This window comes from Macrotis lagotis, chromosome 5, assembly GCF_037893015.1.
Source record: "Macrotis lagotis isolate mMagLag1 chromosome 5, bilby.v1.9.chrom.fasta, whole genome shotgun sequence".
In the NCBI taxonomy this organism is placed as follows: Eukaryota; Metazoa; Chordata; class Mammalia; order Peramelemorphia; family Peramelidae; genus Macrotis; species Macrotis lagotis.
Genome location: NC_133662.1, coordinates 237029073 through 237046032, shown reverse-complemented (window position 1 = coordinate 237046032; position 16960 = coordinate 237029073). Strand labels below are relative to the sequence as shown.

General features: G+C 38.0%; 1 protein-coding gene across 1 annotated transcript in view; it reads left to right on the top strand.

Annotated features, from left to right (window-relative positions):
* The first annotated feature begins 588 nt into the window (after positions 1–588).
* Positions 589–16960, top strand: part of SUZ12 (SUZ12 polycomb repressive complex 2 subunit) — a 39326-nt gene continuing 22954 nt past the window's right edge. Inside the window, 7 exon segments of the mRNA XM_074188979.1 lie at positions 589–663; positions 665–730; positions 732–951; positions 3499–3545; positions 3631–3695; positions 9211–9279; positions 15967–16016. Coding sequence (XP_074045080.1) covers positions 604–663; positions 665–730; positions 732–951; positions 3499–3545; positions 3631–3695; positions 9211–9279; positions 15967–16016 — 577 coding nt within the window. The 5' untranslated portion in view covers positions 589–603.

Sequence of the window (16960 nt, the reverse complement as noted above, 5' to 3'; positions counted from 1 at the left end):
CGAGCGCGGGGGGGGGGGGGGGGGGCGGGGAGGCCGGTCCCGGCTCGCGGCTCGCGGCTCGCGCCGGGGCCCCTCCCACAATGCACCGCGGCCGGGAGGGAAGGCCGCTTTGACCCTTCGTTTTCCCGCGAATTCAGTTCAAAGAGGCGGCCGGGCCCGCGAGCGGCCGCGCGCACCCCGCCGCCGGGCCCTCCCCTTCCTCCGCGGCTCGGCGCCCCCGCCCCCGAGGGCCCCGCGTCCGCGTGACGGGCGCCGAGGCCGCGGGCGGGCCAACGGGCGCGGGCGGGCGGGCGGCGCGCGCGCCCGGCGTCCAATCGGCGCCGCGGGCGGAGGGGGGGCGGGGGCGAGGCCGGGCTCGGGCTGGTGCGCGGGCCTCCGGCGCGGAGCGGGGCGGCTCGGAGCGGGCGCTCGCGGCTTCCTTCCCTCCCTCCCCCGCCGGCCGCCCTCCCTTCCCTTCCCCTCTGCTCCCGGCCTGCCCGCCGCGCGCGGGCGCTCGCGGCGGGCCGGCGCTTCCCCGTCCCCGACCCCGCGGCCCGCCCTCCCGGCGGGGAGCTGGCGGCGGGGGGCTCGCGGCGGCGGCGGCGGGGACCAGCCTCCTGGGCCATGGCGCCTCAGAAGCACGGCGGCGGCGGCGGCGGCGGCGGCGGCGGCGGCGGTGGGGGAGGGGGGCGGCTCGGGGCCCAGCGCGGGCTCGGCCGGCGGCGGCGGCGGCGGCGGCGGCGGCGGGCGCGGGGGGCCACGGCCACGGCTTCGGGGCTTCGGCGGCCGTGGCGGCCACGGCCTCGGGCGGCAAGGCCGGCGGCGGCGGCGGCTGCGGGCCCGGCTACGCGGCCTCGGCGGCCTCCTCGGCGGCCGTGGCGGCGGCGGCGGGGGCCGCCGTGCTGCCCGTGAAGAAGCCGAAAATGGAGCAGGTCCAGGCTGACCACGAGCTCTTCCTGCAGGCCTTCGAGAGTGAGTGCGCGGGGGCCGGGGGGCGGCGTGGGGACCCCTTCCCCGCAGCGAGGGCCCCCCCCCTCCCGAGCGAGGCCCCCCCCCTCAGCGCTCAGGCTCAGGGACCCCCGGCACCCCCCAGAGTCAGAGACTCCGCTGCGGAGTCCGGGGCCCCCGCGCCCCCACGCTGAGGGACTCCCCGTCTTCGTGAGTAAGTGACCTTCTGCACTCCGCTTCGGGGCCCCTTCCCCGGAGAACAAGGGACTGCCCTTCCCCCATGCCCGGGGACCCCGCGTGCGGCGGGGGGCAGCACCCACTCCCCGGCGTGCCGCCTCTGCCCGGCTCCGCACCCTCCACGAGGGAGCCCGGGGGGGGGCGGAGGGTCCGGGGCTGCGAATGAGTCAATGGGAAAGATAGAGAGAGAGGGAGGCAGCGGGGAGGGATGCTCCTGGGGGGCGGGGAGCTTCCGCCACCGGCTCATCCTCTCCAAACCTTTCTGGGGGTGCGAGCGAACTGCCTACATTTTAGCAGTTTCGGGAATCTTTATGTGAACGCAGCATTTTCGTCACCTTGCTTCCACTTCTTCGTGTCTTTTAGGGATGAGTAATTTTTCAGGGAGGAAAAAAATAGATCTAACATCAGAATTCTAATCATAAAATCCGAATTCTTGGGGAATAGGTGCTAGGTCTATTTTTTGCCCTTCTCTCTTCAGCATATCCTGTAGTTTGGAGAGAGCTTTCTCATTTAGAAATTTTGTGAAAGTTTACATCCAGCATCTAAAAGTTCACGGTGACAGTTGTTCTTGGAGAAGAGAAGTCTCCTCCGTGGAATATGGGTTTTCCACATCTTCCTTGGGATGAGAAAATTTGAACTGGAGCTTCAAAGATGCCAATTTTTTATTGAAGTGAAACTTTAGCCTCGACATGAACGAGGCTCATCTTTTTCAATTTTTAAACTGCTTTCAAAATTAGGTGAGCTTCGATTGTTGAAAATAATAATCACCCTTAAAGCCCAGCGATGATGAGCCTGCTAGTGTAGTTGTAGTAGAAACACATAACTACCTTATGTTATCCCATCCAGCCATTAGCTAGATCTGAAATGTTATTGGCAAGAAAACTTTAAGATTAAGTCATTTTCATATTTTTCCTTTTGTCACTTGGGGTGACTCTGAAAAGCTGTTGTCCCAGAGTTTACTGTTGAATTCGGAGACTTTGCTCTCTTGATGGGGAATCCCACGTTAATTACCATGACTAGGTCCCATTCCACACCCGGAACCTCTTTGAGGGACAGCTAGGTGGTGAAATGCAGAGCACTTCCTCCGGCCAGGAAGACCTAGTCAAATCTGGCCTCAGACACCTGGCAAGAGCTATATGTTGACTGGGCAAATCACTCCACCCTGTTTGCCTCAGTTTGCTCTTCTGTAAAAATGAGCTGGAGAAGGAAGTGGCAACTCACATCAAAATCTTTTCGAAGAAAACATCTACCACTGTCACAAAGAATTGAATATGGCTGAACATTTTTGTTTTATAGTAAGGACTTTAATTCAAGTACAGTTGAAGTGAAATTCAGTTATTATAACTTAACTGCCCCATTTTGGAAAAAAATCTAGTATGAATTGAGGATAGTCAGAATTTATTTTTATCTAGTAAAGTATTATGATAAAGAGATGGGTATATTATTGAAATGATTTATCTAAGGTGTATGTAGCAAAGTAAAACTAATTGGTGGTCCAAAAAAGCGGCTGTATATATACATACGTGTGTGTGTGTGTGTGTATAGTTTTGTAGTTTAGTCTTGAGCAGTGCATCAGTATTGAAGATCTAAAAGATTAAGATTATTAGTGTAGCAACTGAGAATTTGGAGTGCTTTTCTCTGCTACTTATAAGGGGTTACCTAAAATAAGTTTTTGAGTATTTTCATCAACATAATATTTTGAAAGGCTGACAGGTAGGGCCTATATTTAGGGCAGCTAGATGGGACAGTGGATAGAGCATTGACCTTGGAGTCAGGATGAACAGGGGTTTAAATCTAGCCTCAAGACACTTGACTCTTGCTATCTGTGTGACCTTGGCAAGTCTCTTAACCCTGGTAGCCTCTCATCCAGGACCATCTTCAGCCCTCATGATTTTATATCTGGCCACTGGATTCAAATGGTTTCTGAGTAGAGAGATTGGCAACTTAGCATAACACCCTCACTCAAAATTCAGTTTATGTACTTGTCATGGCATCACCACATCAGAGATGCTATGACAAGTACATGAAGGGAAAGGGTTTATTTAGTAAATGTTACCTTCTTATGTACATTGTGCTAAAAACAGTAAAACCTGCTCACTTGGATTGAGAAATGTTGATTTTTACAAAAGGCAGTCACTGTTTTCTCCACTGCTTTTTAAATAAATGGTAGATAATTAGACAAACAGTCCTTGTGGTAGTAAGAAGTTTATTGGAGGCAAATGTAACTTTTGGTAAAGTATGGTTTGGATTTTGGTATACAGCATAGAATTTTCAGGATGACTGAATTTTTATTGTAATGATTTTGATATCTGGATTTTTTTTCCCCTTATGCAGAACCGACACAGATCTATAGATTTCTGCGGACTCGAAATCTCATAGCGGTAAGGTTTTGACAATACTAATCAATAACTTTACTTAGTACTTAATCTATATTTAATTTTAACAATTTTTTGAACTTTTTTATAGCCAATATTTTTGCACAGAACTCTAACTTACATGTCTCACCGAAACTCCAGAACAAACGTCAAAAGGTACATTTTATGAATCTTACTTAAAACTAATATAAGCATTGTTTAAACTTAAAATTTAAATGTAAAAACTGAAGTGGGAGGGGGTTGACTGGATAAATATGTCATTCAATATTTTCAGATGCTGTCATGTATTTTTATAGCAAAATTTGTCTTCCCCCAGACACATAGGAGGAAAATGAATGAAATTGGCTTTTTTTTTTCCATTCTGACCTGGCATAAATTCTTGCCATGGGCAAGTAGTTATATCTAAACTTTATGACTTGGAGAATTTACAGTGCTCAGTAGAATGGTCTTAGGCATGTGAACACAACAAAGTAATTATTTACTGCCTACTCTATTACTTGGCGCCCCCTGAGCAATGAAAGAAAGACTTAAGTCAACTTTTAAGTATGAGCCACTAGGTAGAAAAGCTCTCATTTCTTGACTCCTGCCAAAGCAGCTTAGAATCCCTCATCATTTACAAATAAGATTAAAATTTTAAAATCTGTTTTCAAATGTGTACAGTTAGGTTTCTTTTGCCTTCAGAATATTGGTGTGTTGATTAAGGCATGTGAAAATGTTCAACTTTGGTATTGGTTCATATAATATTTTAAATGAAAGGAGACTTAATTTTAATCATTTCTATCTATTTTAGTTTATGAAGTTTTTAGTACAACTTTCATGGGAGTTGTTTTTTTCTCCAAGAGTTAGTTTTTTTTTAACTTTATATTATATATTATTTGGCAGTCTATATCAAGCAAGAACTGCATTTAATAATTTGATTAGACTAATTTACTACCTGAAAATAATATGGCAGATGTCTCATCATATTTCTTCTTTACTCATTTAGTGACTACCATTGTCTGCCACCTTAAACATCAACTACTTTGGTCTGGTATTGAAAGTGTAGCACATTTTTTTATGCATCCTTATTATACAATTTCCTTCCATGAATTTTGTGCTTTATACAAATTAAAGTATTTGAAATTCTCTACTATGTGATCTGCCATCTCCTGCCTCTGTGCATCAACTTATTTATTTTGAGTTTTACAATTTTTCCCCAATCTTACTGCCGCCCCCCAATCTTACTGCCGCCCCCCCCCATAGAAAGCAATTTGTCGGTCTTTACATTGTTTTCCATGGTATACATTGATCCAAATTGATCCTTAAGGAAGAAACAAAGTATAAGAGACAGCAAAATCAGGCAATATGATATCAGTTTTTTTTTCTAAATTTAAGGTAATAGTCCTTGGTCTTTGTTCAAATTCCACAGTTGTTTCTCTGGATACAGATATTCTCCATTGCAGACAGCCCCAAATAGTCCCTGATTGCACTGATGGAATGATGAGAGAGTCCATCAAGGTTGATCATTGCTCCCATGTTGCTGTTAGGCTGTACAGTGTGATGTGCATCAACTTTTTACAGTGCCCTCACCCTTTCTTAATTTTGACAGTTGATTTTTCCAACATATTTTCAAGCTTCACAGGAATCCGATTCTCTTTGGAAGCCTTTGGTATTCTTAGACTATAAATTCTCACTCAGTGCAAGTACCTACCTCCCCCTTCTCCATTTTATATTTGAGTATATTGAGACCTGTTTTCGTAAGGACCATTCCTTAAACCCAAATCACTCATTAATACTCCAGCCTAAGCCTTGATCATTGTTTGGACCAGTTGGCTGTGTAAAGTAATAATAGGCCAGAAACCCTGAGGATCCTTATTTATAAATGTTTTTGAGTTGAGTGGTAATGAAAGATTCTAGGTGTAAATGTAGGTGACTTATACAGTTCTTAGAAAATTTGATCTGCAAATGAGGTCTTAACTCATTAAAGCCTAACCATTTTGCTTGCATTGGCTTGTTACCATCATTTTATTACTGGAAGAAATATTCAGCATAAAGCTTAAGAAAGACTAAGATTCATGTGCTTTAAGAATTGATCCACTAAAAACCAAAATAAATTCAGAATTAACTCAATCCTTAATACAGTTTATTTTTATTTTCATGTCATTTTTATTGTGCTACTTGATCTCATTTCTTTTACCAATATGAAAATAGTTTAAAATGTTTGATACCATATTTAGTTTTGTTTTTAATAAACTTTAATTCTTGTCCTTTCCCTTGCTCTTCAATTGAATTGGCTTTTTTGGAATTGTGGAAATACTATCTTTTTTTTTATTACCTGGGATAGGGAAATCAGAATTTATTTTCTCAAGAAAATCTATGTGATTTATATGAATGGAGGTGGCAGTGTTGAGTTGAAATTCTGTCTCAGTTTTCTTCAGCAGGCTAGTTACTTTTTGAGCGTATACTACTGGTATTGCTCATTTTTAGCTACTCTCTAAGTCAACAGTGATCGAATTATTGAAATAAGTATGTAGCTTTCTAAGGTGATAACTTTCCACACTAGTTTAATGAATACTAACTCATTCATGGGGTAGTTGGATAGAGTTGACCTTGGAGCTGGGAAGACCTGGTTTAAGTGCCACTTAAGACATCATTAAATGTAACCCTGAGTAAATGCCTCTAGACTACTCCAGGGTTGCATATTAACTTTAAAAACCATAAATTAACATTCTGTTGCAATGTAGGTTTTTTTGGGTTAAACATTTTCCTTTTATACATTTATACCACTTTAGGCAACTCTCTGAGAATGGTAGTTGTAGAGATGTTGCCTTCTAGCATTGGTAGAGAAACTTTCCTGATCCTGGAGTTCTCTGTATTAATGAAATTACAAATTTAGTTCTTATGTATATATTTTCAAGAAAGTTATGAAAGAGTGCTTTTTTCCTAGAGTACTTGGTGGGCAGTGTTTATTCTGGATTGATATTTGCAATAATAAAATATAAATAAAATGTAACTCGAGGCTGCTAGGTGGCGTAGTAGATAAAGCACCGGCCTTGGAGTCAGGAGTACCTGGGTTCAAATTCGGTCTCAGACACTTAATAATTACCTAGCTGTGTGGCCTTGGGCAAGCCACTTAACCCTACTTGCCTTGCCAAAAATAAAATGTAACTCAAATGAATTCACAAAATAGCAAAATGAGAAAGTATTTTGTTTTCAAGTCCATCTGAAGTTCTGCCTATTCCCCCCCTTTTTTTTTCATTGCTATAGTGGTTCTGATTTGCTTTTCTTGACTTGTTAAGACTTTTAAATAGAACCACACTATCATTTCAGACTGTCACTTAACCTACCATTCTTCATATCCTTTAATTTTTATCTAAGGCAGTGGGGTCACACAGCTAGGCAATCATTAAGTGACTGAGGTCGGATTTGAAATCTGGTCCTCCTGACTACAGGGGGCTTGTGCTCTATCCACCACTACACCACCCTAGCTGCCCCCCTAACCTGTCATCAGTCATTTCATCAGGTGTAATCTGAATTGCTTATGAATTCTAAGAATTTTCTAAAAGTTAGATTTAAAAAGTCATTCCATATTTCCTACTTTTTGAACACCTTTTAATGATTTGAAACACATTTATAGTGTAGGGATAGGTGGAATATTTAATTTTCCTAAGGTGGTTCTTTATACTGATGCTATTTTCTTCACATGGTGATTAAATTTGGATGCATTCTATTGTGCTGCTCTGTTCAGTGATTCATGGCATTGAAAAGAGGGGAATAGACCATAGTTTATAATTATCCTTTTTCCACCAGGCTAGATTTTATTTTAACCATTTCAGAAAGGTAGTATCTGTCTTAGTCTCTAAACTTTCCACATAAATTGAATCAGAACTTACTTGGAAATAATTAATTTTGGCAAATATTTAATAACTTATTGCTATTCTGTTCAAGCCACTAGATGAAAATAAAAAGAATAGTCTTGCTATCATAGATTTTAGTGATATTTATAAATGTAAATGCCAAGTGTGCATGTAAAAATGATGGATTTAAGTGCCAATACATATTAAAAGTAAAAATATTAAATTTAATTTAAATGCCAATAAATATTAACATTTTTAAATGTTAAAAGTAAAAAATTAGCTGCCTTTTCTTCATACAAGACACATTGTGTTGGGAAGCAGCCAAAAGAAGTGATCCTCCTTCATATTTATATTGGGAAGTGATCAAAACCTGAAGCTACTAAGACACACAAGGACCTTGGGGTTTGTTGCCACTACTGCTGTTCACATCTTTAATTGATATTCCAAGGAAACCTCTGCTTTTATTGAAGTGAAATGAAAAAATGCATTCATAGCAAACAAGGTTCAAAATCACCTTTGGATTTTGTGTAGCTACTGTGATGGGTAAAAATGATAATTATAAACTATAAAAATCAAATTTTTTTATTCATACCGTGAGCCTGCATTCACATGTATCTTAAAATTTTTCCAGTTTATATTTTATAGTGCATAAAATGAGTGGATCGACAGTTTAAAAAGGCAGTGTCTGGTTCAGGCTAACCTATCCTCATTAACCTGATTAGGAAGAGTCTGTGAGCAAGATGTAGCATTTTGATTCCTATATAAACATTTCTGTAGAAAGGTTCTTAATCAGGAAAGTAAAATATTTTTGCTTTATTTTCCTGCTTTTCTTTTTTGTGGAACTTGTGGTTGCCAACTATAGCTGTATTTGAAAATACATTTGTATTAAAATTAAATACTAAAAGTGATGTTTTCTTTGATTACCATTTGGTACATTATAATCTTATGACTCCAAGTAAAATTGATCTTCTTAATCTTGGTGGTCTCTGCTGACATCATTTCCAAGAGACTACAAGGAATGTACATTAACATTTATCTTAATATTTTTTTGAAACAGTGAGCATGATAGGAAATGTTATCAGATAAACTTTATGAAAAGATGTGTAGCAATACCTTAAATGTCAGGAATCAGCTATTCATTAACATAATTATCTACAAAATAAAGATTTTATTAAATTCAGTTACATATGACTGGATTTTTTTGTTATATTTTGGAATTCTTTATATTTGGTAGCAACATAAAAATTTGTATTAGATTTTTTTAGAACTTTTTAAAACATTAATAACTAAACTTATCTTTAAGTGTGATGGTGTTTTCCTTATATATTTTAGATTTTCCTCTGTCAATGAAGCTGATTTACCATTTAGTATTAAATTCCTAATCGCTTATTGTGCACCCTAAAAATTAACTTAAAATATTTTTATGACTGTTTACCGATTTTAATCAGATTTAAAAGTTAGTTTCCACTGTTCTGTAAGAAAAAAGGTTCTGGATTTTAAACCTTTGATACATTAGTATGGAATAGGTGTTTTAGTTTGCTTTTTCCAAATCTTCATAAAATGTTACTTTGGCAGAGGCTAAAAGTTTAAGATAGTCACCAGGTATTAATGATAACATCCAGATGCTTGTTTTACTATACAGTAATCTTCATAAATTGTTTTGAAAAGGAACACCAGTTGTTAGACTTGATCAACACCATCTGATTAACTTCCTTAAGTCAACAAATGAGTCAAAACCAAAAATTTCCATCTTGTTTTATTGTAGTGCCTTTAAAATATTCACTTATTGTTCTTCTCAATTGAGAAGCAATTAACTGTTTCTCTGTTTCTTGTAGGAAAACATTTAAAGTTGATGACATGCTATCAAAAGTTGAGAAAATGAAAGGAGATCAAGAATCTCATAGGTAAGATAAATTTTGAGTGCGTTTGACTGATAAAGAAGGCAAAAGATGCCAACCATGATGAGATCTCATAAAAGATATGAGAGCTCATCTAGGAATCCTTGTTTAGTGAATTCTTTAGCTCCATTTAAACAACTTGACTACATCCAGTGCTCAAGAGTTCATTGCGTCCTGAGATGGGTGGCCCAAATGGTTCTGTAGTGAGACCTTTATATGTAACTTTTTCCCATTTTAATCCTAAGAATTTTCAGGGAAAAGACAGTAACTGAGATAGGCCTTCTTTTTCAAGACAGGCCTTCAAATTTATGAAGAGAGGGACTGTTAGGATATCCCCCCCAAGCTTCACCCTGACTGATAGAGGTAACTTCATTTGTTTGTGTTGTATCCTCAGCAGGGCAGCTAGGTGGTGCAGAAGATTTAAGCAGACCCTGGAGTTGGGAGAAAGGGAGTTCAAATCTGACCTCAGACACTTGACACTTACTGCTAGATGACCTTGGGCAAGTTACTTAACCCTGACTGCCTCACATCCAAGGTTGTCTCCAGTCAATTCCAATTTGGCCACTGGACTCAGAGGGGCAAATCAAAGTTGATGACTTAGCCCAGGCCCCCCATCACTCAAATCCAGTTCACTTAACTCATCATGGACTTCTTTGAAAAGGAAGGACAAAACATCACTTGTTTCCCCAGCACCTAGGACACTGTTTTGGCTCAGTAATATATGCTTACTCATTGAATGTTTCTTAAATCCTCGAATGTTCAGTTATATCTCTGTCCTTCTCATCAGGTTTGGAAACAAATGAGTAGATTGTCTTCCTGTGAAAGGCATGCCAAAAAAAGATGTCAAAATATTTTTAAAATAGAGTACCTAAAAAAAGCCAGGAACATTCTTTATTGATGTATTGATGTATTGGTGTAAAACTGCTAAAGGATTAGAATTTTGACAGAAATAATTGCTCAGACAATTAAAAGATGGAAAAGGCATCTTAGAAAGCTAGTCCAGATATTTTTTCAGATGAAATTGAAACCTGCAAAATTTAAAGGACTTGCCCAATAAGTAATGCCAAGTGGCAGAGCCCAGTAACTGATCCTAAGCCCTATCCTGAACTCTTTTTGTTTCATGTTGCTTAAAGAAAGGTCTTGAATAGATTATGTACATCTTTTCTCTAGTTTTTGTCATGTAAACAAATTGTATTTTTGTTTTTAAAATGTAAAAATTGATTATGCATTACTATTTGATTAATCAGTTTTTACATTTAGAAACATACAATTTTCATGATTTGTTTTGAAAACATTTTGGTCAAATTTTTAAAATTTTATTAATGAATTGACATAGTTTCATGACTTGAATATTTTTTCACCAAGGAGAAAACTATGCTTGGGATGTTTCTATACGGAACCCATCACTAATTTATGAATTTATGATTGTTATGTTTAAGAAGTCTTTTTATAAATGTAGAGTTTGGAAATAATCTTCCTATGGAAACAATGTTATTAATAATTGGTAGTTTCCTTGGGTATTTCACAGATACTTATCTAACTCTTTTAAGTGATCCACCGTATTGATAGCATTATAGACCTTAATGTTATTGATAACATTGTTTCTGTGGGAAAGCTCTTTTGGAGTTTTAGCTCCAGATACTGTTTAACTGCTCAGGCAGTGGGAGTGGATCAAATGAAATTATTCATATGTAAAAGAGGTTTCATAAGTTAGATATGCTAATCAACTATGACTTGTTATTTTTTAGGTTTTTGCAAGGCAAATGGGGTTAAGTGGCTTGCCCAAGGCCACACAGCTAGGTAATTAGTAAGTGTCTGAGACCAGATTTGAACCCAGGTACAGGTACTCCTGACTCCTGGGCCGGTGCTCCATCCACTGTGCCACCTAGCCACCCTGATTTGCTATTTTTGAATTTTTATATTAATTTTTTCAAACTTAGCGAACAATTTCATCAATCATTTATATCATTCAAAAGTTTTATAATGAACCTTAATTGTATCAAGTATCTTTCACAATGTGTCAAGTCTAAAATAATTTACTTCAAAAAAGGTATTTGAAACTAGTTGGATACAGTATTTGTCTGATACTGTTGTTTAATTATATATCAAGAAACTTGATCTTTATTGGTAGCCACAAAATTGGTTTGGTAAGCAGAGTTCTTGAGACCTGAAACTCAAATGCTATTTTCCATTGAAGAATATATTTCTTTATTTTTATTTTTTGCCTTTTTTTTTTTTAAACTAATATACCAGATAGGGTGAGGCACTGGACCTGTGGTTAAATTGATAATAGGAAATTACTAGCTAAGAAAACTTAATCTAACAATTCAGATCAAGCCTTCTCTCCCCCACCTCTCATTTCAGGGCCAAGATCACTGTCAGAATAGTGAGTTGTGAGGGATGAGACTGGAGCCCATTGTTCACTCTAAGGCCAGCCCTTTGTCTACTATGACTCATCTTCCCTCTTATACTGTAGTTCATGTGGCAAGTTCAAAACATAAACCATTCAAAAATGGGAGAAAGGAAAAAAGTTAAAAACTGACATTTCATTCATTAATTTAATTTAGAAAACCTTACATGCCTTCAGAATCCAAAAACAGGAATAAACTTCAAGGAGGACCTGTAGTGTTTAGGCTTTTTCCTTGCTATAAGCTGTAGTTTAGGAAAGGACTAGAGCACGTAAACAAATCACTTTTTTCTTGACTAGTCCTCTGATGTCATTATTATAGAATTCTCGGTGAAGAAACTTACTCTACCAATAGTTTAGCATCTGCTACCACTGAGAGGTTCTGATTTAACCCTGAAGGATAAAGCTACTATATTTCTAAGATAGGGTTTGAACATAGTTCTTGCTAACTTGAAACTGCTATCTCCTCTCATGCCTGCTATTTCTCACAAAGAACAGCAGTGCAAAATAATACTTGTGCGTGATATATATGATCATCCAGTTTGTTAAAAAGTACTTAAATTTTTTCAATTAATAAAAATCTTTTCTCTATCCCCTTCAATGAAAAAGCAATAAAAATACTCTAGTATCAGATATACACAAAATATTTTTACAGCTAACATGAAAAAGGTGGGCTCTTAATCACTCTGCCTTGAGCTATTCATGTCTTTAGCAGGAGATTGCATCATCAGTCCTCTGGAAAAAATTGTATATGTTAAATATATATCAGGAAGTGTCATCTTTATCTTGAGTAAGTAAATGTATCCTGTAAAAGTTAAAAATGTAGAAAACCTTACTGCAGCCTCTGCCTGGGAAGAACTTAAAATCAAAAACTATTAAAACTATTAAAAAATAGTTATCATCATCCTGATGAATAAATAGGTGCTCACTAGTATATGACACTGGGGTTTGCATTTAGATGTTCTGATAGATATGGTCCAGACTAGCAGTCTAACTGAAGGCAAAGAGTCTATATGGAAAATGGTAGATTATAAAAAAAACCTTTGAAACCTTGGCCCTAACAGACCGTTCCAGTAATCTTGAACCACAAATATATATTCTGATAACCATTCAGAAACCCCTTTTTTGTTTTTGTACTTTTTTTTTAAACATTTGATATTTAAATAAAATATTTAAGGCAATGGGGTTAAGTGACTTGCCCAAATTCCAAAAAAGTTAGGGCAGTTATTAGGTGTCTGAGGCCCATTTTGTACTCAGAGCAATGGCCCAGGAGTCAGGAGGACCTGTCTATTGGGCCAATTAGCTGCCCTCCACACTACGCTTTTTGACTTCATGTCTTTTATACTCATTCTCCTTTTTCTACAATAATCTGCTTCAAGTTTCCTTCAAAATAGTTACAAAATCCACCTATGAGAGACCATTCCAACTGCCTTCCCCATCTCTACCAGCACCATCCATTTACACAGCATAGATCTTGTATGGATGAAGTTTTTGTGCATTCTTTTCCCCAGGGTGTTGCTTGACTGTTCTTGTATCCATAGGTTTAGCAGCAAAGTGATGACTGTATTTAAGAATTATTTAGTAAGTGAGTGAATGTTGAATACTGCTAAAGTGCAGTAAGAGTTCAGTGAAAAGAATAACCTAGGATTGGAATGGTAGAGTTGCCAATATATGAACCAAGTGTAGGATCAGAAGTATAGAGAAGCCTCAGGAGAAGGGAGAATATTCTAGGTTCTATCAGCAAATCTTTGTAATCACTGGAGTGCAGGTAACTATTGGTAGGTAATATTGAAATCTTCTGGAGTAGGTGGTATTGGGAGGGTTTTGTCACTTCAGATGAATCTATTACCAGGGTTGGTAGTACAAATGTAAAGTGTGTTGTAGGAAACCATAATGATAATTTCTGACTGTCTAGAAATTAAGTAATAAATTAAGTTTCATATTTGTTTTTATGGACAGTTTAATGATTCTAAGCCACAGACTTGGCTAGAAATTTCTCTTGCCCTCAATCTTTATGTTGGGATTTTGTTTGTTAAAACCAAGATTTGCTGGGATTTTTTTATAGCCTGTCTTCCCATTTTTCACCTCCAAACCTCTAATGCCTTTCACATTGGTAAGCGGGGAATTACATATTTATTCTATGAATTGTTGAATTTTTCTTTAAACATCAAGAATGTAAGATAGACTGTTTGAGTTTTGTAGTTACGATGAACCACAGAATTATTTTGTCAGATTATTGGAATTATGTAATTGGTTGTGCTTTTTAATGTATGTGTTTTGTGATCAGGTAAAAGTTTATATCCTCAAGCTAATAATTATGTCAGCTAGAGGGCCTTAATGTTTAAACACCAGAGTCCTTCAAGATATTTATGTTTGCTCCTGCTAGATATAATACCTTTTTTTGTTTTTTGTTTGTGTGTTAGTTTTGTAAGGCAATGGGGTTAAAGTGATTTGCCAAAGATTACACAGCTGCTTAATTATTAAGTGTATGAGACTGGATTTGAACTCAGGTCTACTTTACTTCAGGGCCCATGCCCTATCCACTGCACCACCTAGCTGCCCCTAATACCTTTTATGGTAAATACTTGGGATCCTGAGTTTGACAATGATGTAGAGCTTAGGAATTAAAATAAAGTTGCCTCTGAAACAATTGCGATTTAAGTTTCTGAGTCCTAGTTTATGCATAGATTATTAATTTTACAGACAATTAGATAGAATTTAGATTAACTCAACACGTGAAAATCAACAATATGAAATGAGACATTTTCACATTTATATAAAATTACCTCATTTTCAGAAGGGAATGAAATGTCAGATTATATAATTTCTGAGATTCAGTTTCCTTCAATTTTAAAATAACAGGATTATACTAGATATGACAGATGTGTTTCCACAAAACTTAAAATGGATAATGTTATGTTGCTATTGGCTATTTGAAGTTTAATGACCATATGTTATGGGTTACTTAAAATTTATGGCATAAAACATTAGCTAAGATCTCAATATTGCTCAACAATTCTTTTATCTATGAAAACTACCTTCCCCTTGTTGTACTTCCAAAAGCAGGTATTTTGAAAGCTTTCATCTCTTTAAGACTCCTTCCCCACTCACACCTGAACAAAGCCCCACTAGAAGTCATCTATGGTGAGCTTACTCTCACCAATCTACTTTACTTCAGAAGACCTGCCTTCTACATTCAACATCTCAGTCCTTCCTTTGTCTTGGAGGAAAGTAGATCTCTGTTAGGTCAAACTTTATATCTGTGTTCCACCCTCTTTAGGACCTTACATTCTCATATCTTTAACATCACCATTCCCTTTCCACTTACGCCTCCTCTTTTGCAAAAAGAAATGAATAGCTGAATACTCCTGTAAAATCTTCATTTGAAACTTTGTTTTCTCTCCTTTCTTTCTTGAACAGATAGCGTTTTACCTCCATATTCTTAACATCTTACCCCTTTCCTTTCACTTGCAACATGGTTCCTGAAACCAAATGCTTAGTGTGACCACCTAATCAGCCGATTCTGTGGTCTTTCTTTTTGTTTTCCAAAAGTAAACTGTGAGGTTACCGGGAATGTCTTATGTGGTTGATAATTCTGCTCAGTTTTTCATTTTCTCATCTGTTTCATCTCTGTAATTTTCTTTCCCACTTAGATATGCCTTTAAAACAATCATCTTAATGGTTTCCTCTTTTCGTGTTCCTGAAATTAGATTTAAGCTGTATATGTTGAAACCAAATAAAATTGTTCCCAGTACATTGATGTCTGTCCGAGGCAATGTTTTAAACATGTTTTTTGACCATCGTAATTTTATAGAGGAACAAAATTAACTGTTTTGCAAAAATGTCTTAAATTTCTATAGCAGGAGAATATATAAAGTAGTTTGGATGGATCCACTTTTCTTTTAACAGCCTTCTTTTGAAAACAGGAAGACAAATATTCCCATTTTACCAGTTGCAAAATTAAATCATAGAAAAATAATCCTTTTGGATCATCTGTTTTCCTAATAGAACTTCTTTTAGTGAGGGAGAATTATCTGTGTGAAAACATTCATCCTCTTGATTTCTCTTCAAAAGCTAAGCAAAATAGGATTTTGGACAATGTGAACCAGAAGTAAAAATATTTAGTAATTAGAAATGAGGGGGTAGAAACTGTACTTTGGCATAAAACCTAAGTTTTTAATTTTGCACGACAAATTCCCAAGAGTACTTTACAGGAAATTTAAATAACCAGTCTTGTCATCATGAACTTTGAGCACACATCCTAATTTTTCCTTTTCTTTGTTTAGCTTGTCAGCTCATCTACAGCTTACATTTACTGGTTTCTTCCACAAAAATGGTATGTACCTTTTAAAAGTTTAATAATTTTGGCATTCTCACAGAAAATGCTTTTTGTACATGTGTAACATGCCTTCTTTCCTAGTAATTCTAAAGTTTCTTAAGATGATCATTGAGTGATTATTTTAGAATAAAAATCTTTGATTTCTCCAGAGATGACCTTCAGTTAGTTATTAGTTATTGCTTTATGGGATCCTCTGGAAGATTCAGGCTAAAGTGCCTATTTCTGAACCTAGAGTCTCAAATTTTATGGACTTCGGCATTACTTTCTAATTGACTTTTTGGAAGGTATTTAAATTTTCAGGTACATTTTGGCTTTGACATTAAGATTTGACATCAGTTCTAATAATGTAGTCCAGTCTTGCTACTAAGTCCATTTGCTTCATCTGTCTTATGATCATCTCAAGCTCAGTTGTATTATCTTTGAATTGGTCAAATTTTAGCTCTCATCTTTAAAATCTGTATTATCATTTCTGCTGTTCCAAGTATCCCTTAATACTATTAGAGAAATTTTATTAACATGCAGCTTAAAACTACATAAGCATCATTCTGGTGATCATATCCCAAGAGAAAGCCATGTCAAAGCTACAGAATCTTGACGTGCAGACAGACTTGGGTATCATCATGTACACTGACTGGTACTTATCAGTGAGTATAAGATATTTATGTTGGGAAAGGTAAAAGTATGATGTTACATCTCATCCTCAAGTTGGGAATCATTCATCATCATGAAAATGTATAACTCTATAATCATCTTGATAACTTAGTTCTCTCCTAAAACCCAAAATCATATTCAAGAAAATCCATGTTCCTTTTCAACAGAATAAGACTTCAAACATACTTTTTTGTTGATGTGGGGTTGATAGTATATTTGAACAGCTCTTATCAAATAAACGTTTTGATTCTTTCTGATAGTTATTGCTCTTTGTTTCCCAGATAAGTATT